The 25,472-nt window shown below is 42.8% G+C and overlaps 1 protein-coding gene across 6 annotated transcripts in view; it reads right to left on the minus strand.

Annotated features, from left to right (window-relative positions):
- Positions 1-13,274: 13,274 nt before the first annotated feature.
- LOC102416269 (GTPase IMAP family member 7) overlaps positions 13,275-25,472 on the minus strand; it is a 41,416-nt gene continuing 29,218 nt past the window's right edge. For 2 of the 6 annotated variants that reach the window (XM_025291761.3, XM_025291762.3), the window contains one exon: positions 13,367-15,598. In XM_025291761.3, the coding sequence (XP_025147546.1) occupies positions 14,668-15,561 (894 nt within the window). In that variant the 5' untranslated portion in view covers positions 15,562-15,598 and the 3' untranslated portion in view covers positions 13,367-14,667. The other 4 variants (XM_025291758.3, XM_025291760.3, XM_025291764.3 and 1 more) reach the window with 4 other exon arrangements.

A 25,472-nucleotide genomic window follows, 5' to 3' on the forward strand; every position in this document is an offset into this window, starting at 1 on the left:
TCCTGGGTTGGGAAGATCCCCTGGAGAAGGGAATGGTTACTCACTCCAGTATTCTTGCCTGGAGAATCCCATGGGCAGAGAAGCCTGGCAGGCTATAGTCCATGGGGTCACAAAAGTTGGACACAACTTAGCAACTAAACCACCATCACTGAGCCTATATTTTATTTATTCAGTTTTAAAGATTATGCAGTTATGAAATAAATATTTTAAGAAGAGAAATAAATACACTGAGTAATGAAACAAATTCCACAATGTGCAATGAACAAATCTCAGTATTTTGGCATTTTTATTACTGCTGTTCAGTTTGATTGAGAAAGTTAAAACTTTACACATATAGTTTCATTTATTTACTTTTGGACTCCCCCAACCCTGAGTCTCATTCTCCCTCTCCCTTTAGAGACAAACAATATTCTGAGATGTTTATGTGTCTATCTCATTTGTGTATTTACACTTGTACATACATATCTATCTATAATTAAGATACAGTACTTTTTGGTATTTTAATCTTTTACAGAAGTGACTTTATTTATGTAACATTTTATCCAGTTCTTTCTTAACAAACATTTGGTGTTCCAAATGCATCTTTGTTACTACCAACAGTAGTGCTACTACCAACATGACAATCTCTCTGGAATGTCCAACTTCCTCCTGACTGCTGCTGCTGCTGCTGCTGCTGAGTCGCTTCAGTCATGTCCAACTCTGTGCGACCCCATAGATGGTAGCCCACCAGGCTTCACTGTCCCTGGGATTCTTCAGGCAAGAACACTGGAGTGGGTTGCCATTTCCTTCTTCAATGCATGAAAGTGAAAAGTGAAAACGAAGTCACTCCGCCTGACTAGATGTTGCCAAGTCTGACTCCAGGAAACTTGTGCTGAGTCGTGCTGGCAGCAGCCACATACCAGCATCCTGCAAATCTTCTCCTACACTTGGTAATACTATATTTTTAATTTTCTGGTCACCCTGTTGGGCATACAGTAGAATGTCTTAATTGGTTTAAACTTGCATTTTATTGATTAACATTGAGTTAAAAATGATTTTCATAGTTGATTTGCAATTCAGCAAATTTCTTATTTCTACCTTTACACATTTTTCTATTCACTCAGTCAAGATGCATAGAAATGGTCCTCATTAAGGAAACCATCCCCTGTCACACTATCAGAATATACTAAAATAACTTCTTTCCTTTCCTTAACCCTTGAGAAGAGCATTTTCCTTACCACCTTCTCCCACTTGGTGTACTTGCCTCTGGTAAATTATACTCCAGCCTCTGCTAAAATTGCTCAAATTCTCTGACATCTTTTCTATCTCAGATGACATTTTCTATTGGAATCAGTATATTGAAGTAGTAAAGACAATGATGACAGTCGTGACAATGTTGATGATGAACTTTACCATCATAATAACCCTCTGTGTAGCCATTTGTAATTTTCTATTTTGCTTTCATATCCATTATTTTAATTGTTTGCCCTAATTCCCTATGATGTGATCGAGATAGGTATTAAAATTTCTGTTAAAATATTAAGAAACCGAGTCTCAACTAACATGCCCATGTTCACACAACTGTCATGGAGCTAAGAACAAAAACTGGCTCATTTTGCCTGCATATTCTCCTAGGTTCATTGGGGAAGAGAAGTGAAGATAAAGTCATTGAGCCTCTTGGAATACCACATACCATGTTGCCATCCATGGTCAGGACATAAACTGAAGCAGTTAGGCTGGAAGCTTGCCCTAAAACCAACAAAGAGAACTGTATTGCGAAATCTTGAAATCTTGGGTGCCTTTTTTTTTTTTTTAAAGACTATTCAAACATAATATCATAGGGGACAGAAGTTGCTCAGAATGAAAAGATTTCAGTTTAAATAATCTGATGTTTTTACATGACTTGATGATCAGTGTGACCCAAATGGGGCTCTGTGGCTGCCACAAAACACCATCAAAATCCCGAATTGGGGAGCAGAGGTGCAGCACCGTCCTCCTGAAGCATCTTCTGAGTGGGTCAGGTTGCCTGGGGGAGACATGTCTCACCGAGGAATAGATTTTTGGGGGTGGATATTAACAAATACTAAAGTGTGCAGAGGCTAGTCAGAAAGGATATTGATGAAAATGCTGAAATGACAGGATATTAAAAGGACTGAATCAAGCCTAGGAAGACATCTGGAAGCACTGTAAACCTGAAGCAATGTGACACGTGTCAATTGCAGAACAGACAAAAGTGGGGGAATGAAGAGTGGAGGCAGATTTCTTCTCCACAAGGAAAATCCGAATCTTCCCCACATGGGGTCAGGAATCATGAGAGAGCTGGTGTGGGAGCAGAGATTATACGGGTATCTGACAGGAACAGCAGGGGGATCTAGCTTAGGGAGGAGGTTGAAGCAAATGAACGTCATATACCTTTTGATCTTTAAATTGGATGAACCTAATGTTATCTTGATCCTATCTCATTTTATCAAATCAGTAGAAAGTAGGTTCTTTCCTGCTGTTTTAGGAAAGGTAAAACTGTTTTTTGTCTGCCTTATTCATGAATCTCTCCTTCCCCGTTTGCTTGAGTCCCTCTGTTTCCCGGCATCACTTGGTTTCACAGTTTAGTCTCAGGACTTCATAACACGGCTTTCACAGGGGGTTGACAACAGACCAAGGGATGGTTCCTGTACACGCTGGGGTCTCTCTGCCATAGTGTCGAATTCTACATCGTGTGGTAGGAAACGTGGCTATCTGGGGAAGAATGGGGTGGCTTTCAGAAGATCAAGGTCTGTGGAACAAGGTCCACTGAGAGGTTTCGTTGTGAACGTGGCTCAGTGAGGGTTCTCGTCGTGTGGAGCCCTAGGAGTGGATTCCTGCACCAGGCTTCTCTGGGAGGTGGTGCTGGTCAGGGCCCGGGCGGGGGTGGTATGGGTGAAGTTACGAAGGTAAAACTTAAGATGTTCGCTCTACTTAGTTAGGGCTTACTTGTGAGTTTGTTTTCTCATCTGTCAAATTGTTGTTCAGTCGCTCAGTCCTGTCCAGTTCTTTGCCACCCCACGGGCTGCAGCACGCCAGGCTTTCCTGTCCTCCACTATCTCCCGAAGTTTGTTCATGACCAGTGAGTCCGTGATACTATCTAACCATCTCATCTCCTGCAGCCCCCATCTTCTTTTGCCTTCAATTTTTCCCAGCATCTGAGAATATTTGCGAAGCTTTATGAAATGCTGTGAAGCTTAATGAAAATCAAAAGAGCTCAGAAGTAGGCAACTAGACATAGAAGACTGCAGCACTGTGGAAAGCGATGGGCGGGAACGCGGGGTAAGCGGTCCCCAAATCCGCCTGGTTCGCACTGGGAACCTGCTGTTGTCCATAACGCTTTCCACCGGCTCCCGGTTTCACTGACAGGAGACCCCAGAAGCATGGAACCGGTTCGAGGTCCCACCAGAAATCAGTAGCCCTGACTCAACCGCGGCCTCCAGAACCCTCCCTCTTCGCCCGGCTCCCAATCCTCCAGGACGCAGGGACCCCTGCAGGGGTCCCCTTACCAGGCTCGGCTCTGCGGGCTGGATGCCGGCGGATCGGCGGGAGCGCGCGGTCGAAGGCTGCAGGGCACGACTGCTGCGCTAGAAGGAAAGCGGCACTGACCGAGCGCGCGCGCCTCCTGTCCCCGCAGCTGGGGACACCCCTCCGGGCAGGGCGAAACTGCTGCCGCGGAAACCGGAGAGCGGCGAGTTCGCAGAGTGCGCACCCCCAAGGGATGTTTGACCTCTGAGACCACGAGCGCCTCGCCCCCTCCCATTTCCTCTTTAAGAAGGGTGAAAAGAGACCACTCTGATCCCAGTCTCCCCGTGAAAGCACCTCTGCTGCTGCTGCTAAGTCACTTCAGTCGTGTCCGACGCTGTGCGACCCCATAGACGGCAGCCCACCAGGCTCCCCCGTCCCTGGGATTCTCCAGGCAAGAATAATGGGAGTTGTCATTTCCTTCTCCAACTCATGAAAGTGAAAAGTGAAAGTGAAGTCGCCCAGTCGTGTCCGACTCTTAGCGACATGGACTGCAGCCTACCAGGCTCCTCCAGCCATGGAATTTTCCAGGCAAGAGTACTGGAGTGAGTTGCCATTGCCTTCTCCCTTAAAGCACCTCCAAAGAGATCAACTTAGAAAGCTAGTTATTTCCTTTGGCGCAAGAAAGAATCACAGACTTTTCACGGAGGACTTCTCTACCTTCGTGCAAAGCTGGAGCCAGGTGTGGAGCAGGTTAGAGTGGAGCCCTCCTCCTTTCCAGAAACTCCGCAGAGCTGGGAGTCAGAGAGCCACTGTTCTTTGCCTTTTGTCTCTTGGGGTTGAGGTGTCTGTTCTTAGGAGGCGTGTATGTGTATGATTTCTGAGGAGTGATACGCCGTTCTCTTTGGTGTATCCTTGAGCTATTTCACCAGTGCGTGGAAGATCAGATCTTAGGTGTTTTCAGACGTAGTAAGTCAAGGGATATACACGATTTAAGTCTATTTTTGAAGTAAAAAGGAGTGCCTAAACTTCATGGGATAAAGTGTGAAGGGAAATACAAAATAAGAATTGGGCCAAGAATGAGACTGAATGTAAGGTATAAAAATAATTATGACCCAAAATAATAAAAACAAAACACTACATCATTTGGGAAGATATTTAAAGGCGGTAAAAGACAAATTTAGAAAAAAAAATCTCAAAATATTTTATTGCTGGAATAAGCAATACTTATTCACTTGTATAGAAAAGGCAACATTGTCACTATCATATTAAGGCTCCCAGAGCAAAAAAAAAAAAAAAAAAAAATGACCTAACGTCATTACACAACAATAAAAGACCTAACTGTAAGGCCCAGAAGTATAAAACTTTTAGAGGAAAACATAGGCAGAACACTCTTTGACATAAATCGCAGCAAGATCTTTTTTGACACACCTCCTAGAGTAATGAAAATAAAAACAAAGATAAGCAAATGGGACCTAATTATATGCAAAAGCTTTTGCATAGCAAAGGAATCCATAAATGAAATGAAAGGGCAACCCTCAGAATGGAAGAAAGTATTTGCAAATGAAGCAACTGACAAAAGATTAAACTCCAAGATATACAAACAGCTCATGCAACTTCATATCAGAAAACCAAGTAACTCAATCAAAAAAATGGGCAGAAGACCTAAACAGACATTTCTGCAAAGAAAACATACAGATGGCCAGGAAACATGTTCAGCATCACTAATTATTCAAGAAATGCAAGTCAAAACTAAAATCAGGTATCACCTCACACTGAACAGAATGGCCATCATCAAAAAAATCTACAAACAATGAGTGCTGAAGAAGGTGTGGAGAAAAGGGAACCTTCCTACACTGTTGGTGGGAATGTAAACTGGTACAGTCACTATGGAGAAGAGTATGGAGGTGCCTCACAAAACTAAAAATAAAACTATCATATGACCCAGAAATCCCACCCCTGTGCCTGATTTGAACAAAGCTGTAATTCAAAAAGATACATACACTCCAATGTTCACTGCAGCACTGTTTACAATAAGCAGGACAGGGAAGCAACCTACATGTTCATCAGCAAAGGAATGGATAAAGAAGATGTGGTACATATACACAATGGGATGTTACTCAGCCATAGAAAGAAATGAAATAGTACCATTTGCATAGACGTGGATAGACCTAGAGACTGTCACATAGACTGAAGCAAGTCAGAAAAACAAATATTGTATAATATCAATATATGGAATCTAGAAAAGTCATGCAGATGAATTTATTAGCAAAGCAGAAATAGGGACACAGATATACAGAACAAACTTATGGATACCAAGGGGGGATAGGGGAGTAGGATGAATTGGGAAATTGGGATTGAAATATACACACTAGTATGTATGAAATAGACAACTAATGAGAATCTACAGTATAGCACAGGGACTCTACTTAATGCTCTCTGTTGACCTAAATAGGAAGGAAATCTATAATAGATGGGGTGTATGTATAAGTGAAGGAGAAAACAGAACAGACTCTCTCTTGAGGGCGGGACTCCATCTTGGGCCGGACTGTGAACTTTGAGCTATATGCCCAGTATCTATGGAAATGACATACCAACTGGAAAACCAGGCCCCTGGCAGGAAGAGCCCCAGGGCTCTCTATCGCCTAAAAGAATACCCTAATTATCTGTGTAACCCAATAGAATCATACATTCAGTTATGCTTATTGGGGTATGACCACAGGCCTATTGATAATTGCCCACTGTTAACTACCTAGGCTTAAGGCATATGATCACGGGTTAACTTTGATTGTATCTTTCTTTTTCTTTTGTTCAGACTAGTTTCAGGGAACCTTATACACTTAGGGTATATAAGCTTTTCACAAAAACTGGTCAGGGTCCTTGGCTAGGAGGAGACTCTGCCTTGGACCCACCGGTGTAATAAACTGCACTCCACTATCTGCATTGTCCTTCTGAGTGAGTTTGTTTCCCGGAACGCATGTACAACATACATACAAGTGATTCACTTTGCTGCACAGCAGGAACTAACAACATAACATTGTAAAGCAACTATACTCCAATAAAAATTTTTAAAAATAAATTCAAAAAATTAAAAAAAATAAGTGAGTCTTAGATCATAGTCTAGCTCTGGATTCCCCACGAATTTACAGGTATTCCTCTTCTAGGGAATTCAACCCACATGGTATTCACTGGAATGAGTAGTGGCTTCTGTCCAGCCAGGCAGATGAATATTGTACATTGTACAATACTGAATATGGTACAATACTATATAAGAGGGTATGGTTTGCTTGAAATCTGCTCAGAAATCTGATCATGGCCAAAAACAACTCTCAGAAGTAAGCCAAAGATGAACCTCTTTGGGTAAAATAACAGCTGATCCAGGCAGCAGGACACGAAAATATGAAATAAACTTCATCAACACACAATCAAAGAATGTTCACAAAGAGGAGAGAAAAGAAAAGGTGAGAGAAGACATACCTAGTTGGTATGAATTTATAGATTCACTTAAATAGACAGCTTTTGAGAAGTTATAATATTTTGACCCTGTGTCTGGTGACTCAGTGGTAGAGAATCCGCCTGCCAGTGCAGGAGATGTGGATTTCGTTCCTGGGTTGGGAGGAGCCCCTGGAGGAGGAAATGTCAACCCACTCCTGCATTCTTGCCTGGGAAATCCCATGGACAGAGGAGCCTCGTGGGCTACAGTCCATAGGGTTGCAAAGAGTCAGACATGACTGAGCAACTAAACAACCACAACTCCTTAAGGAAACTCTTCCTATCAGTTGAGTTCAGTTCAGTCATTCAGTCGTGTCCGACTCTTTGCGACTCCATGAATCGCAGCACGCCAGGCCTCCCTGTCCATCACCAACTCCTGGAGTTCACTCAGACTCACAGCCAATGAGTCAGTGACGCCATCCAGCCATCTCATCCTCTGTTGTCCCCTTCTCCTCCTGCCCCCAATCCCTCCCAGCATCAGAATCTTTTCCAATGAGTCAACTCTTCGCATGAGGTGGCCAAAGTACTGGAGTTTCAGCTTTAGCATCATTCCCTCCAAAGAAATCCCAGGGCTGATCTCCTTCAGAATGGACTGGTTGGATCTCCTTGCAGTCCAAGGGACTCTCAAGAGTCTTCTCCAACACCACAGTTCAAAAGCATCAATTCTTTGGCGCTCAGCCTTCTTCACAGTCCAACTCTCACATGCATACATGACCACAGGAAAAACCATAGCCTTGACTAGACGGACCTTTGTTGGCAAAGTAATGTCTCTGCTTTTGAATATGCTATCTAGGTTGGTCACAACTTTCCTTCCAAGGAGTAAGCGTCTTTAAATTTCATGGCTGCAGTCGCCATCTGCAGTGATTTTGGAGTCCAGAAAAATAAAGTCTGACACTGTTTCCACTGTTTCCCCATCTATTTCCCATGAAGTGATGGGACCAGATGCCATGATCTTCGTTTTCTGAATGTTGAGCTCTAAGCCAACTTTTTCACTCTCCACTTTCACTTTCATCAAGAGGCTTTTGAGTTCTTCTTCACTTTCTGCCATAAGGGTGGTGTCATCTGCATATCTGATATTGATATTTCTCCCGGCAATCTTAATTCCAGCTTGTGTTTCTTCCAGTCCAGCGTTTCTCATGATGTACTCTGCATATAAGTTAAATAAGCAGGGTGACAATATACAGCCTTGACGTACTCCTTTTCCTATTTGGAACCAGTCTGTTGTTCCATGTCCAGTTCAGTAAATAAAAAATAGGTTCAGGTTCTGATTTGCCGCCTTTTCCCCTTAGAGAGTCACTAGGCTCTCAGTAGATTATTTTCCTCTTCAAATAAAAGGCTGTTAGTGATAATTATCCTTCAACCTCATCAGGTAGCTTTCATCATAAAATATTAACCAATAAATCTGTCATCCAGAACTGGTCCCTATTTGACAACTTAAGGAGCCTCTGCCTTTTCCCCCAGATATTCTTCTACCAAAGAAAGTTGGGGGGGGGGGGAGGGGGGGGCGTGGCAATCGGTGTGGCCGTGAGGGCTGCCTGAGGTACCACACCCCTGGTTCATAGCCCCACTCCCTGTCAGCTCTGTAATCCTGGGAAGCTGTTTAATCAAATTGTTAAATCTCTTCTGCACAAGTGAGATCAGTACTGTAAGTACTGTCCTCGTTGGCTATCAGAAAAATAAGAGGAGACCATCTCCCTTCCCTCCCTCCCTCCCTCCCTCCCTCTTCCTCTCCTCTCTCAAACCTGCTGCCTAATAACCTCCATCCGTGTTCCCTAACACCTTCTACCTGGTGCATCATGTTCCCTCTAATACATGATCTGATGCCCTCTACATCCCTTGCTGTTTATTCATTTTACTTTGGGAACAGAGCTGTAGGTTAGTCAAAAAAGTTAATATCTTACAGTAGGGCAGGAGTAAAGATCCAGGTGAAGTGCCAGCCCTAGGCCTCTTGCTGCTTCACCCCAGCATCGAGTCACCTCTTGGCTTCTCTCTGTTCAGTCTTGAGTGAGCCCTTCCCCCTACTACCCAGAGCTCATACCTGGGGGCAAACATGCATTGTGAGATGTGTTCTTACCATAGGCATTTTCTTCATCTCTTGCCACCTTCTGTCTTCCCATGATTAACTGAAAGAGTCCCAGACACTGTTCATTCATTCATTCATCAAATAGGTATAACTGCCTACAATGTATCTGGCCAAATCCAAAGAGCTGGTGACCCCACTCATAGTTTCTCCTCTCCCCTGAGCATTGGAATTTAGGGAACGCATTGGAGTAGCCTTATCTGATTTGGGATGATGCTATGAGAACACCTGGTGAGCTCGACTTTGTCTTCTTTGGTTCTCCAAATGCAAAAAGCAGATGGGAGATGATAACATTCCATGCCAATGAGTAAGCTTTTGGTTCAGTTCAGTTGCTCAGTTGTGTTGGACTCTTTGCAACCCCATGGACTGCAGCGTGCCAGGCCTTCCTGTCCATCACCGACTCCTGGAGCCTACTCCAACTCATGTCCATCACATCAGTGATGCCATCCAACCATCTCATCCTCTGTCGTCCCCTTTTCCTCCCACCTTCAATCTTTCCCAGCATCAGGGTCTTTTCAAATGAGTCAGTTCTTCACATCAGGTGGCCAAAGTATTGGAGTTTCAGCTTCAGCATCAGTCCTTCCAATGAATATTCAGGATTGATTTCCTTTAGGATGGACTGGTTGGATCTCCTTGCAGTCCAAGGGACACTCAAGAGATCTTCTCCAACACCATAGTTCAAAAGCATGAATTCTTTGGCACTCAGCTTTCTTTATAGTCCAACTCTCACATCCATACATGACTAGTGGAAAGCCATAGCTTTGACTAGATGGACTTTTGTTGGCAAAGTAATGTCTCTGCTTTTTAATATACTGTCTATGTTGGTCATAGCTTTTCTTGGATTACTGTGATATTGAATGGTTTGCCTTGGAAACGAACAGAGATCATTCTGTCATTTTTGAGATTGCACCTAAATACTGCATTTCAGACTCTTGTTGACTATGAGGGCTACTCCATTTCTTCTAAGGGATTCTTGCCCACAGTAGTAGATATAATGGTAATCTGAGTTAAATTCACCCATTCCAGTCCATTTTAGTTCACTGATTCCTAACATGTTGATGCTCACTCATGCCATCTCCTTTTTGACCACTTCCAATTTGCTTTGATTCATGGGCCTAACATTCCAAGTTCCTATGCAATATTGTTTTTTACAGCATCGGATTTTACTTCCACTACCAATCACATCCACAACTGGGCATTGTTTTCACTTTGGCTCCATCTCTTTATTCTTTCTGGAGTTATTTCTCTACTCTTCTCCAGTAGCATATTGGGCATCTATAGACCTGGGGATTTTATCTTTCAATGTCATATATTTTGCCTTTTCATACTGTTCCTGTGGTTCTCAAAGCAAGAATCCTGATGTGGTTTGCCATTCCCTTCTCCAGTGGATTACGTTTTGTCAGAACTCTCCACCATGGCCTGTCCTTCTTGGGTGGCCCTACACTGCATGGCTCATAGTTTCATTGAGTTAGACAAGGCTGTGGTCCATGTGATCAGTTTGATTAGTTTTCTGTGATTGTGGTTTTTGTTCTGTCTGCCCTCTGAAGGATAAGGATAAGAGCTTATGGAAGCTTCCTAATGGGAGAGACTGACTTTAGGGGAAACTGGGTCTTGTTCTGATGGGCAGGGCCTTTCTTAGTACATCTTTACTGAACAAGGGAAGCAGAGTGGACAGAGTAAGGAAAAATAATGGGAAAGTGAGAGAAAAACAGGAGTTTGTGTGGATAGATGGTAATTTCCCTCTTGTCCCTGTTTTGCTTCTTTAATCACCGCTTACCAAATCAAGATTATGCAGCTCAGCTTTATCCCATGTCTGTTGCTCAAGAGACTCCCTCTATATGTCACAGATCATACTTCTTGGTTGGAATTGACAGATTTATCCATTCACATGTTGATGGACATTTAGGTTCACACAATGTCTTTTTTAACACTCTTGACTCCATGTCCTTGCCTCACTACGTCAGGGAGTCTGAAATACCCAACCCTATGAGAATACTGTTTCCTTCGGTTCTGGTTTTGGGTCCCAACAGATTCTAGAACTGATGAGTCTGAGGGTCCCAAAGAGTCGAGCAGAGGCACTAGCTTTCGGGATATGGCATTGCAAACTGCATGTTATCACTCTGTGATGAGAATACCCATATCTTGATCTGTGACCAGGAAAAGCCATGGGTGAACTCTCTAGAACATCTGGCTTATCTTCTCATCCTCCTGTGTGAGATTCTATTCCCGAGGGCAATGCCTCATCTCCCAATCTTCACCCCTGGAAACCCGGAGCTCACAAGCTCCCTTTTGGTGTTTTCGTTCCCAAAGAGAGAGGGCGTGGAAACCATTGTTGGTGTCTCTTGGCACACCTCAGGTAGCCCTCTAGATGATCTGGCTCTGGAAGACAGAGGGAGCCTGGTCAGGAGGTGCTGAGGCTTTGGCCAGAAAAACCTGGATGCTGAGGACAAGAAGGGACCCCAATGCATCACTCAAACCTCAGCTCAAGAAGCCCCAGGGACCTGAAGCAGTGAGAGGAGAGGAGGCCCGGGGGATGTCTGTCAGGGAAGGGGTCCTTGTTAGATTGTAAGGAGGGATGGGGTGTGGGTGCAGTGGGGGCAGCCCAAAGAACAGGATCCATGCTCAAGACCCATAATTCTAACATTTTTTTTGCCCGTGGCTACTCTTTGTCAGCAAGTTTATATCTCATAAGGGACATGGAGGGCATGGTGTCCGCACCAGAGTCCTCATGAGCAAGGGGCTCCCTGCAAGAGTCGGTGGAAATTCCCGCCTCTGCTCATGGACTGGACAGGCTCTGTCCATCCCACCGTTTCCTCCTCTTTCCATTTTGTTCTATTTTATCTCATTCCTTCACACCCATATTCACTGCACACCTTCTATGTGTTCAGCACTGCACACCTTCTATGTGTTCAGCTCTGGGCAGTGGTGTTTATAAGAGGAGATCTCAGCCTAGTCGGGGGGAGAGTCTCAGCACAGGACATAGAGGGTAAAATAAAGTAGCAATTTGTGTGGGACCCAAAATGCATGAAACAGAAGTCAGGGGCTAGGGGAGGAGAACAGCAGGAAGCCGGCCTGTATTACGGGGACCGGCGAGGTGAAAAGGCAGCTGATAGTTCTTCAGGGAGTAGGGCCCTGCTGGGGGTTCTGAGAATCTCAGACTTGAGATTCTCAGACCTACTGCAAACTTGAGATTCACCCCACCCCCCCTTTTCTGCTTCTCTGCACATCACCCTGCCCTGGCCCTGCAGGGAAGGCTGAAGGAAGACCACCCAGTTAGAACAGGTGTGAAGTCCAAGTCAGTGCCATGTGTGGATAAACCAGGGCTCCCACCCCATTTTGTGCCTGCCCCCCTTCACCCCCTGTGTATGTCCTTAAACTACCTTTATATCTCCTGCTCACTGATACACTTCTCACTGAAATTTCAAAGATATAAGTGAAAATGGAGTAGAGGGAATTCATGTTTTATTAGAAATCAGAGCAGAGTGGTTTGTAACTCCCTTAATGAATACAACTACATGGAGAACTGAATAACAATGAAATAAAACTTTTGGATTAAGCTACAGCAGTATTTAGAGGGAACTTAATAATCTTAAGTATGTATACTCAAATATAAGAAGCCAATTAAAAAAAGAAGAGCTGAATAAAACTAAAGAACTCAAAAAAAAAAAAAAGGAAACAATAAAGGAACAGAAATTAATGAACTATAAGACAGCACAAATAAGCATATCAAAATTTAAAAACTAAAGCTGAGTCTTTGGAATGAATCAGTATGATTCAATTGAAATAAAAAAAGAGTGTATAATGAAAATACTAAACATTATAAAAAGATTATAACTATATATTCAAAGGAGATTTAAAATTTTTTAAAGAACTTAATGAATAAATTTATGTCAATAAATTTGAAAATACAGATAGTAGATAATTTTAAAAAATAAACTATACAATTTTAGGTAACAAGGAAACCAATAACATTATTAATCCCATAAGAAAAAATACTTTCTCACTATTTCCCAAATTTTATCCTTTAAATATCTGACTCCTTTATGTTTTTCTAGAAATCTAGACAGACCTATTGCAAACAAGACCATTGTGCTAAGAAACATACCAGAGGAACTTCTCTGGTGGTCCAGTGGTTAGGACTTTGCCTTCTAATGCAGGGGATGTGGGTTTGATCTCTGATTGGGGAGCTAAGCCTCCACATACCTCCTGGCCAAAAGGCCAAAACATGAAACAGAAGCAATACTGTAACGAATTTAATAAAGACTTTAAAAATGGTCCACATTAAAAAAACAAAATAAAAAAAAAAGAAACATACAGGAAAATAGGCAAACATTCTCAACAATTACTTTATTTTAACAAAGCTTTGTTTTGTTTTGTTAAATTATTGCCATCATTCAAATTCTCCCCCCTTTGAGCTAAGGCACGTATTCTAAGCCTCTTTCCACATTTCACAACACAACTGAAACCTTTCCAGAAGCATTGACTTTAGACTTAAGGATCCTATTTTATGACTATCCCTTACAACTTTACCATTTACCCTAATCACCAGATTGGGCATTTTTGAAAATTAAAATTCATTCTTGGATCAAGCTGTGATATCTGGAAACAGTCAAAAGTTTTGTTTTAGACACACTACAGGTACAACAGGACTCCTATACAGGTGTATTCTACTGGTCAGATCTGAGAGCCCCCAGTGCCTGTGGCTGGACCTTTGGTTGAAGGTGACAGCTGGTCAGATAGGACTGAGCAGAGAGGCATCCAGAAGACAAATGTCCTCATCTAATTCTCTGGCTCCCATAGATCCTCTGTTGGCCTTCTCACTGGTGGTGTCTGAGAGAGAGTCAGAGAACATTGCACCCCAGAATGTGGTACCTGGCAGGGCCAAAGGACATAAAAGGGAAGACAGTGGATCTGCAGGGGGAAATGGAACATTCTGGCACAGAGCTATCTGAATTTATAGGCAGAAGAACTTTAAGCCAGCACCTAGAAAAGGAAAGTGAAGACAAATAAGACAATTGTTTTTGAAATGGCCCTTTGGAATTATTGTTTGTTGGAGAATATTACAAATGTTATTATTTATCTCTTTGTTCATTTGTTGAATAAACAATATGCTGAAATAGATCAAAGAGTTTATAGTGAAAAGTAAGTTTCCTTCCACCCCTGATTCCCAGAAACTGAAAGTTCCCTTCCCCAGCAGCAAGTGGCCAGTATTTAAAGAAATATTTTATATATATGTATTAACATACATCTTGTACTAGTTATCTACTGCTGTGTAACAAATTACCACAAAGTTTAGTGGCTAAAAACAACAAACGTTTATTATCTCATCTCTCATGAACCGAGAACAATGCTGCTGGGGGGACTGGAAGCTTTGCTGACAGTCACACAATGTTCACAAGGGGCCTGTGTAATGTGTTTCACAGGCAGTGGTAAGGCTCAATGCAGGATGCATTTCAGCCTTGAAATTCCTTTAATTTGAGTCTTTACCATGTGTAATGAGCTAGCACTCAAACTTGGCAATTTTGTAATTTCTTAAATTAGCTGATGTCTGTTGGTGGGGAGGCAAACATGGAGAGGGTAGGGAGTGAGCTGGAAAGATGCTTTGCTAACCATAGTAAACTGAGAGAAAATAGTTAATTCTTAAACCAATTACTTATTCTTGAAAGAAAATTCATAGGTCCATCATGTTTATCTCTGAGGATACTGTTTCGGGCCTCCTCCCTAACATATCTTAGTTTTTCTCCATATTCCATCTTTAATAACTTAATTTTTCTCTCTTTTTCCTGTATCCTATTCTTGTACTCCTGAGCATACTCCATTTCCACTTTTTGGATATCTCCTTTTAATTGATCACCATAGATTTTCTTCAAGACTTCTTCCCGCCTCCTCAGTCTTTCCACTGTGTCCTTGTATATGGCATCAAAAAAGTAAGCCCCTTGGTTGTTCTGCACCATGTTCTCTATCAGCTCTACCAGCTCCTGTATCTGAGCTTCCTTCTCAGCCTGGTTTGTGTGTTTGCTGTTACTGATGGCACAGCAGCGCTCTCCACACTCCTGGAGGAGGCTTTGTAGGTTTACATCCGCGTTGTCCAAAAAGTCGCTCAGGCTCTGGTCCTCCAGCTCCTCCTTGCGGGTGAATAAGATGATCATATAATCAATGGCTGCTTCCCCAAACAAAGCCTTGATCAACGCCACGGTTTGCTGCTCTTCCTGTGTGTAGCGGCCCAACCTCAGAACCAAGACGATGGCATGAGGCCCAGGACAGGAGGCGAGGACACATTGGCTGATTTCCCTGCAGGTGGTGTTCAGGCTCTTTTTGGTGTCGAAGAGCCCTGGGGTGTCAACAACAAGAAGCTCTCTCCCCTTCCATTCCCGGGACGCTTTCTGACAAGTTTTGGTAACAGCTTCGGCAGCAATCTTAGACTCGAATACTTTTTCCCCAAGGATGGTGTTTGCAGTCGCACTTTTCCCACTTCCGGTCTTCCCTACCAGCACTATCCTCAGAGCGTTGTTAGGGGTGGCAGCCATGTTAACATCAAGAGGCTCTGGGGTACCCAGACTCCACCTTAAGAAAAGGAAGGAGAGGGGAAAAGAGTGAATTTAGGCAAGTAGGAACCATTCTCAAGTCTTTTTTTAACTTCCTTTGCCTCCCTGAACGGAGAAGGCAATGGCATCCCACTCCAGTACTCTTGCCTGGAGAATCCCAGGGATGGGGGAGCCTGGTGGGCTGGCGTCTATGGGGTCACACAGAGTCGGACACGACTGAAGCGACTTAGCAGCAGCAGCAGCAGCAGCCTCCCTGAAATTTGTAATATTCTATTATCCACATTGTTCGCAAAAGAAACAGAAAAATTAAACAGTTTAATTGCTGTGGATAAAACAGCAAAGTAGTTCCAGTATCCCCACAAAGGAGTGTCAGGTCTGTTGCCAAGCCCAAGCTGTTCTGCTCACCGCACAACAGGCCAATAAATCCGGATACGAGTTGTTGGGGCAAGGAATGATGACTTTAATCAGAAGGCCAGTAGACCGAGGGGATGGCAGTCTAGCGTCTCTAAAAACCCTCTCACCTACTCAGCATTCAGGGTCCTTTTATATACAATAGAGAGGGGGAAGGGACTCTCAGTGGCCTCACCAATGGCAGAAGGAGGTTGTTAACTGGTCGCTGGTTACCAGTTGCTCACGTGCTTGGGAGGAGGGGCCCACTCGGATGCCTGACCAATGGCTGAATAGACCTGTTATAGCTGGTGTCTGTCTGAATGAAGTGTGCATGGGGAGCCAGGGAGGGAAAGCCCCTTATGACTTACCATCACAGTTTCTATAATTAAAGCAGTATGATGTTGGTCCCTGAATAGAGAGAACAGCAAAGCAAAAACAGAAAATTTGGAAACAGACCAAATTAACCACATTGTATTTATTCATATTCAATTCATTTACATTATGCAACATTTATATTCAATAAGGTAGCATCTCACATCAAGAGGAAGAAAGATAGACTAATAAGCAAAATGGAGACAATCATATACAAAAAGATAAAACTGTATCCATTTCCTGATGCCTTTCAAACTCCAAATAGGGTAGAATTTCCAATGTTGAAAATTCCGTATAAATAATAGAAGAAACATGGATAAATCTTTGTAACTTAGAGGTCAGGAAAATATTTCTAAAATTTGAAATAGAGTAAGGAAAGAGACAGGCTTCCCTGGTGATTCAGTCGGTGAAGAATCTGCCAGCAATGCAAGAGACCTGGGGTTCAATCCCTGAGTCAGGAATATCCCCCGGAGAAGGAAATGGCAACCCACTTCAGTATTCTTGCCTGAGAAACCCAATGGAGAGTGGAGCCTTGTGGACTACAGTCCATGAGGTCACAAAAGAGTCAGACAACTTAGCTACTAAACCGCCACAAGGAAAGAGACTCCTAAATTTGGTTATATAAAAATCAAAAAGATAATGTGGGAGAATAATGCCACCATCCACAAATTAAAACACAATTGTCAAACTAGGGGAAATTTTTTCCTGGTTATATAAAAGAGGGGTCATTTCACTTTTATACAAAGAATAGCTGTACAGATGGCCAATAAGCACATGAAAAGATGCTCAGTATCACTAACTATTCAAGAAATGCAAATGAAAACTATAATGATGTATCAACTCACAGTGATGATTTGATCAAAAAATCTACAATAAATGCTGGAGAGAGTGTGGAGAAAAGGGAACCCTCCTACACTGTTTGTGGGAACGTGAATTGGTAGAGCCTCTATGGAGGATACTCTGGAAGATCCTCAAAAAATTAAAAATAGAGTTGCCATATGATCCAACAATCCCACTCCTGGGCATATATCCAGACAAAATTCTAATTTGAAAAGATGCATGCACCTCTATGTTCATAGCTGCTGCTGCTGCTAAGTCGCTTCAGTCGTGTCTGACTCTGTGTGACCCCATGTGCTGGGAGCGAGCTCTGCCCATGGCAAAGGTCATGAGGAAGGAGGCTTGGCATACGCAAAGGCGGGATTGAGCCTCAGGAGTTCCCCTGGAAATTCTCGAGCATCTACCCCCAAAACCAGAGTCTGCCTACTTTCTGCTTTGTACTTTCACCTACATCTCAGACTTTACGGGGGGCTGTCCCCCACTACCTCTCTCTGAAAAAAGAGTTAGCTTACAGCTCCAGTTAATAATTCCTGGGTGTGACAGTGTTTCAACCTACAAGCTCCTTTGGAAATCCTCTAGCCTGTCTGAATAGGTTTTTCCGGCCACATGTGATTGCTCAGAGCCTCCCAACTGTGAGAGGCATGAGATGTTCTAAACTGTCTAAATACAGATTCCTTTGAGCAGTCAAAAGATTGATTAGAAATTGTATTGGTGAAGGGATTTTCACTTGTTGGGCCAATGTTTGCTGCTAAGTCTCCATATCCCTTACCTGCTGTGTCCCTGGCAGTGTATTGATTAATATAATTGGTGTAAGTAGTAGCTTTAATGTTTGTAACCTGGGACCCTTGAATTAATTCTTTTTCTTGTTATAGCCCACCACACCTTTGCTCTGTAGGAATGCAACTTTATCTAATGCTTTTGGAGGGTGGCGCTTGACTTACCACCTTTAGAGAAAAATAAGTTTTCTGAAGAAAGGGTCTTAAAATGTTAACAGGCCTCCAGGCAAGAAGATGATGCAAATCACCTAAGCTTTTGCATATGATAAGTTTGCAGGAAGAAAGCCTGGCTTGCTGCATGACTCTACCCCTTCCCCCATTATCCTCTATGCATAACTTAAGGTATAAAAACTACTTTGGAAAATAAAGTGCGGGCCTTGTTCACCGAAATTTGGTCTCCCCATGTCGTTCTTTCTTTTACCTTCTATTCAGCCTCTTTTCTTAACTGAATTTTCCTACTGAGCTATCCTTATTTCACCACTCTTTATATCCTTAATTAACGTTTAATTAAGCAGTTGTTTCCTGATCCTCGCCGACGCCGTCCCCGCTTCGAATTCCCTGGATCCACCGGGGCTGGACCCCAGCACCCATGGACAGCAGTCCACCAGGCTCCTCTGTCCCTGGCATTCTCCAGGCAAGAATACCAGAGTGGGTTGCCATTTCCTTCTCCAATGTGTGCATGCATGCTAAGTCGCTTCAGTCGTGTCCAACTCTGTGCGACCCTATGGACAGCAGCCCACCAGGCTCCTCTGTCCACAGGATTCTCTAGGCAAGAATACTGGAGTGGGTTGCCATTTCCTCCTCCTCTATGTACATCAGTTCAGTTCAGTTCAGTTCAGTCGCTCAGTCGTGTCCGACTCTTCGAGACCCCATGAATTGCAGCATGCCAGGCCTCCCTGTCCATCACCAACTCCCAGAGTTCACTCAAACTAACGTCCATTGAGTCGGTGATGCCATCCAGCCAGCTCATCCTCTGTCGTCCCCTTCTCCTCCTGCCCCCAATCCCTCCCAGCATCAGAGTCTTTTCCAATGAGTCAACTCTTTGCATGAGGTGGCCAAAGTATTGGAGTTTCAGCTTTATAGCAGTTCTGTTATAATTGCCAAGACACAGAAACAAACTAAATGTCCATTGACAGATGAATGCATAAAGAAGATGCTGTTCATATAGGCAATGGGATATTACTCAGCCGTAAAAGAGAATGAAATAATGCCATTTGCAACTACATGTATGAACTGAGGTGTTATCATATTGAGGGAAGTTAGAGAAAAACAAATATTACATGATATCATTTGTATGTGGAATCAAAAATAAATCAAGTAAACTTACTTACAAAACAGAAACAGACTAACTGACACAGAAAATAAACTTATGACTACCAAAGGGGAAAATCAGGAAAGAGGGATAAATTAGGTGTATGGGGCTTATGGATACATAGTAGCTGTTCAGTCCTTCAGTCCTGTCAGATTCTTTCTGGCCCCAGGGCCTGCAGCATGCCAGGCTTCCCTGTCCTTCACCATCTCCCAAAGCTTGCTCAAACTCATGTCCATTGAGTCCGTGATGTCATTCAGCTATCTCGACCTCTGTTGTCCCCTTCTCCTCTTGCCTTCTATCTTTTCCAGCATCAGGGTCTTTTCCAATGAGTCAGCTCTTCCCATCAGATGGCCAAAGTATTGGAGCTTCAGCTTCAGCATCAGTCCTTCCAGTGAATATTCAGGGTTGATTTCCTTCGGGATTGACTGGTTTGACTTCCTTGCAGTCCAAGGGACTCTCAAGACTTTTCTCCAACACCACAGTTCAAAAGCATCAATTCTTTGGTGCTCACCCTTCTTTATGGTCCAATTCTCACATCCATACATGATTACTGGAAAAAATCATAGCTTTGACTATACAGACCTTTGTCAGCAAAGTAATATCTCTGCTTTTTAATATGCTATCTAGGTTGCTCATAGCTCTTCTTCCAAGGAGCAAGCATCTTTTAATTTCATGACTGCAGTCACCATCTGCAGTGATTTTGGAGCCCAAGAAAATAATGTCTGTCACTGTTTCCATTGTTTCCCCATCTATTTGCCATGAAGTGATGGGACTGGATGCCATTATCTTCATTTTTTGAATGTTGAGTTTTAATCCAGCTTTTTCACTGTCCTCTTTCACCTTCATCAAGAGGCTCTAGAGTTCCTCTTCACTTTCTGCCATAAGGGTGGTGTCATCTGCATATCTGTTATTGATATTTCTCCCAGCAATCTTGATTCCAGCTTGTGCTTCACCCAGCCCGGCATTTTGCTTGATGTACTCTGCATATAAGTTAAATAAGCAGGGTGACAATATTAGCCTTGACATACTCCTTTCTCAATTTTGAACCGGTCTGTTTACATGTCCGGGTCTAACTGTTGCTTCTTGACCTGCATACAGGTTTCTAAGGAGGTAGGTAAGCTAGTCTGGTATTCCCATCTCTTGAAGAATTTTCCACAGTTTGTTGTGATCCACACCATCAAAAGCTTTAGCATAGTCAATGAAGCAGAAGTAGATGTTTTTCTGGAATCCTCTTGCTTTTTCTTTGATCCAATGGATATTGGCAATTTGATCTCTGGTTCCTCTGCCTTTTCTGAATTCAGCTTGTACATCTGGACGTTTTTGGTTGATGTACTGATGAAGCCTTGCTTGGAGAATTTAGAGCATTACCTTGCTAGCATGTGAATGCATGCAACTGTGTAGAAGTTTGAACATTCTTTGCCATTACCCTTATTTGGTATTGGAATGAAAGCTGACCTTTTGTTATATATAGTGGTATGTTATATATACATATAAATTACATATACATACCACTATATATAACATAACATAAGCAACAAGAATTTACTGTATAGTGGAAAGGAACTATATTCAATATCTTGTATTAACCTATAATGGAAAAAAATCAAAATATATATATACACACATTATATATATTATATATATATATATATATATATATATATATATATATATATATAGGCTTCACCAGTGACTTAGCAGTAAAGAATCTGCCTGCAATGCAGGAGACACAGGAGATGCAGGTTTGATCCCTGGGTTAGGAAGATCACCTTGAGGAAGGCATGGCGACCCACTCCAGTATTCTTGCCTGGAGAATTCCATGGACAGAGGAGACGGGAAGGTCACAGTTCATGGGGTCACAGAGAGTTGGATATGACTGAAGCGACTGAGCATGCACACACACATGGACACGTGTATGTATAAAACTGAATGGCTTGGCTATAATTATAATAAATCAATTATATTACAGTAAAAATATTTTAGCAAACAAACAATATCTAAAAGTAGAGAAAGAAAAGACCAACAACTTGATAGAAAATGGAGTAAGAGATAAGAATAAACAGTCCAAATAAAAATGTAAATATCCCTTGAATATGTAAAAAGATATCAACATCCACTAGTATTAGAGAAAAACATATCAAAACATAGAAAAACTAAAGTTAATTATTCAATATTGCACTAGGATACTATTTCTCACCTACAAGTTTGAAAAAAACCAGAAATTAGTTGGCATAATCTGTTGATAAAAGGTATAGGGGAGGGACTCCCTGATGGCCCAGTGCTTAAGAATCCACCTTGCAATGCAGGGGATGTGCGTTCAATCCCTGGTCAGGGAACTAAGATACTACATGCCACGGAGCAACTAATCCCTCCACAACTGGAGAGTCCGTGTATCACAGTGAAAGATCCCACATGACGCAAAGACGATCCCGCATGCTGCAGCTAAGATGCAATGCAGCCAAATAGATAAATACATGTTTTTTAATAAATAAAAGATATAGGGGAAACAGATCTTCTCCTGCATGGCTGTTGGGAATAAAAGAACAGTCTAAAACAACTGGAGGAAAGTTAGCAAGGTCTTGTATATGTGTATTTACATACACATTTACCCTTTTATTATCAATCTCAATTTTAGGATTTATTCCAAAGGTACCCAATAAGAATATGGAAGAAAATTATGCAGAAAGCTCTGTGTGTGTGTATGCACACGTGTGTACTCAGTCATGTTCAACTCTTTGTGACCCTATGGACTGTAGCCTTCCAGGCTCCTCTGTCCTTGGGATTTTCCCAGCAAGAATACTGGAGTGGGTTGCCATTTCCAAGGGATCTTCATGACCCAGGGATTGAACCCACGTCTCCTATCTTCTCCTGCATTGGCAGGCAAATTCTTTACCATTGGGCCACCTGGGAAGCCCACAGAAGTCTGTTAACTGTGCCACTATTTGAATCTCAGAACACCAAAAACCTATCAAATGCCCATCATTAGGGTAGGGACCCAGTTGAATTAACAAGGTATATTCACACAGTGAAGTACCAGTCAGCTGTAGAAAAAATGAGGTATATCTTTATATCCTAGTATGGAGACATCTCCAGGATATAGCATTAAGAAGAAAAAGTAAAGAAGAAAATAATGTACAGTTTACTAGCATTTCTCTAACCAGGAGGAATATGATCTACATATATAAAATGTGTAATACATATATTTTTCATTCATCAGTAAAAACAATGGCTGAATAATCTGAAAGCTAAACAAACAAAAAAGTTACTTATATGGCTATGGGACAAAGAGGAGGGAGAGGACAGGGACAGAAACTGGGAATCAGACTTGTTTGGATATACTTATATTTCATTGATTTGATCTTAAAATCATATAAATAGTTACATAATCATACAGCAAAAATTATATTTAAAATCCTAGTAAAAATCAAAAGCAAATGTAACAAACAGTCCTAATTGTATTCTGTGTGATGAATGAACCATACAAAAAATTGTTCCAAGAGACTTGATAACGCAGTCATTTCTCTGTCCATCTCCAGAGGGATGTACTTTAAGTCCCCCGAAAACTTGCCCCAAAATATCTGCAAAGAATTTTCAAGAATCTTATTCTTCATTGTGTGTATGTGTATGTGTGTGTGTTTGTATAGTTTTGAGGTCCATTGGAAAGACATCAAAACAATGATAAGCCCATTAGAAATGAGTGCCAGACTGCAGTCTTCAAATACCCTTAGTGCCAGACCGCAGTCTTCAAATGCCCATTTCCTGCCAAAAAATTAGTTGATTTACACATACTGCAATATGAGCTTCCCTGGTGGCTTAACAGTAAAGAATCTGCCTACAATGCTGGAGACCCTGGTTTGATCCCTGGGTCAGGAAGATCCCCTGGAGAAATCAGCAACCCACTCCAGTATTCTTGCCTGGGAAATCCCTGGCGGGCTATGGTCCATGGGGTCGTAAAGAGTTAGACACAACTTAGTGACTAAACAACAGCTGTCAGATCAGATCAGTCGCTCAATTGTATCCGACTCTTTGCAACCCCATGAATCGCAGCATGCCAGGCCTCCCTGTCCATCACCAACTCCTCGAGTTCAATGAGACTCACATCCATTGAGTCAGCGATGCCATCCTGCCATCTCATCCTCTGTCGTCCCCTTCTCCTGCCCCCAATCCCTCCCAGCATCAGAGTCTTTTGCAATGAGTCAACTCTTCGCATGAGGTGGCCAAAGTACTGGAGTTTCAGCTTTAGCATCATTCCCTCCAAAGAAATCCCAGGGCTGATCTCCTTCAGAATGGACTGGTTGGATCTCCTTGCAGTCCAAGGGACTCTCAAGAGTCTTCTCCAGCACCACAGTTCAAAAGCATCAATTCTTCGGCTCTCAGCCTTCTTCACAGTCCAACTCTCACATGCATACATGACCACAGGAAAAACCATAGCCTTGACTAGACGAACCTTTGTTGGCAAAGTAATCTCTCTGCTTTTGAATATGCTATCTAGGTTGGTCATAACTTTCCTTCCAAGGAGTAAGCGTCTTTTAATTTCATGGCTGCAATCACCATCTGTAGTGATTTTGGAGCCCAGAAAAATAAAGTCTGACACTGTTTCCACTGTTTTCCCATCTATTTCCCATGAAGTGGTGGGACTGGATGCCAGTGCAATATAAAATAACAATTAAATTAAAAAAAAAAAAAAGATTTAGACTGAGTGGTTTCTAAATAGCCTTCCAAATCTAAAGACCTTGGGGACACATTTCCTACTAAAAGAAATGTCTGGGTTATCAAGTGTACTCAATGTCTATCCCAACAACAACTGGATGGAAGGTGCAATATTCAGCAAAAGTTGTCTTGTTAAAATGAGACGCATGGACAATGTGTTAACAGACATTCTTGGTCCCCTCCCTACTGCCACCTCCTCTGCTCTGGCAGCATCCTCCTGACTTGTTTGCACAGCATCAGGTCCTTCTCAGGCCAGAATCCACACCCTCCCCATACTCCCCTACCCTACTGTCCCTGCAGCTCTGTCTCCCTGGGATCTGTTCTCAACCAAGCTCACCTGATTTAAGGACTTGATGAGCTGTCTGGTTTCCTCCAGAGAAGCTGTTTGAGCCCCTGCGTTTGCTCTAACTGCTGCATCTCTGAGACCTCGGAGCCAGGAAGCAGATTGGGTGGGGCCAGTGAAAAAAGTGTTTTGTTTTTAAAAAGACAGAAGTGTTGCCCCATAATTTGATGGGTGGTTCAGTTTTGCCTGGTGGTTCAGACGGTGAAGCGTCTGCCTACAATGCGGGAGACCCAAGTTCGATTCCTGCGTCAGAAAGCTCCTCTGGAGAAGGAAATGGCAACCCACTCCAGTACTCTTGCCTGGAAAATCCCATGGATGGAGGAGCATGGTAGGCTACAGTCCATGGGGTCGCAAAGGGTCGGATACCTTTGAAGTGAGTGACTTCACTTCAGTTTTGCCAAGTTGCAAGCTTATTCTCCATGTGCCTGCTATGACACCAGAATTTTCAAAATTTTACTTGTTGTTTGGGGTTATTAAAGTGAAGTGAAAGTGAAAGTCACTCAGTCATGTCTGATTCTGTGACCCCATGGTCTATACAGCCCATGGAATTCTCCAGGCCAGAATACTGGGGTGGGTACCCTTTTCCCCTTCTCCAGGGGATCTTCCAAACCCAGGGATCGAACCGGGGTCTCTTGCATTGCAGGCAGATTCTTTACCAACTGATCTATCAGGGAAGCCCATGGAATGGTATCAACTCTAATATTTAAGCCTCACCCAATGAGAACAAATCCCCAGACTCCCACTGGCAGGAACCAGTTCGCACCAATGAACCTGGTGTGCTTACTCACACAGGTTCTCAGATGTAGGTGGTTATAGTTATAAACCTCCAGCAGTGGAACAGAGAGCAGTGGTACTAAAAGGGAGACTACATCAAAGGGAGCGTTCGTAGGGCCCTTGGCTCCAGGAGTCTGGCATGAGGAATCACTGTTAGTCCAGGCTCACTCCTCCCAGTGTTCCTGAGTCCCAGGGGTCATCAGAGCCATGGATGGTTACAGACAGTTACAGATATAAGCTTTATTTGCCACTTGGCTCCAATAGCTAAGAAATCAAGAAGCAAGGAAATGGGTTTTTCTCCCACAGTTTTCTATTTCTTTCAGGAAATCCACAGTTCCCTTCCTTATTTGCCTACCTAGGTTTCTAGCCCCACACATCA

The sequence above is a fragment of the Bubalus bubalis genome, chromosome 8, assembly GCF_019923935.1.
Source record: "Bubalus bubalis isolate 160015118507 breed Murrah chromosome 8, NDDB_SH_1, whole genome shotgun sequence".
Classification (NCBI taxonomy): domain Eukaryota; kingdom Metazoa; phylum Chordata; class Mammalia; order Artiodactyla; family Bovidae; genus Bubalus; species Bubalus bubalis.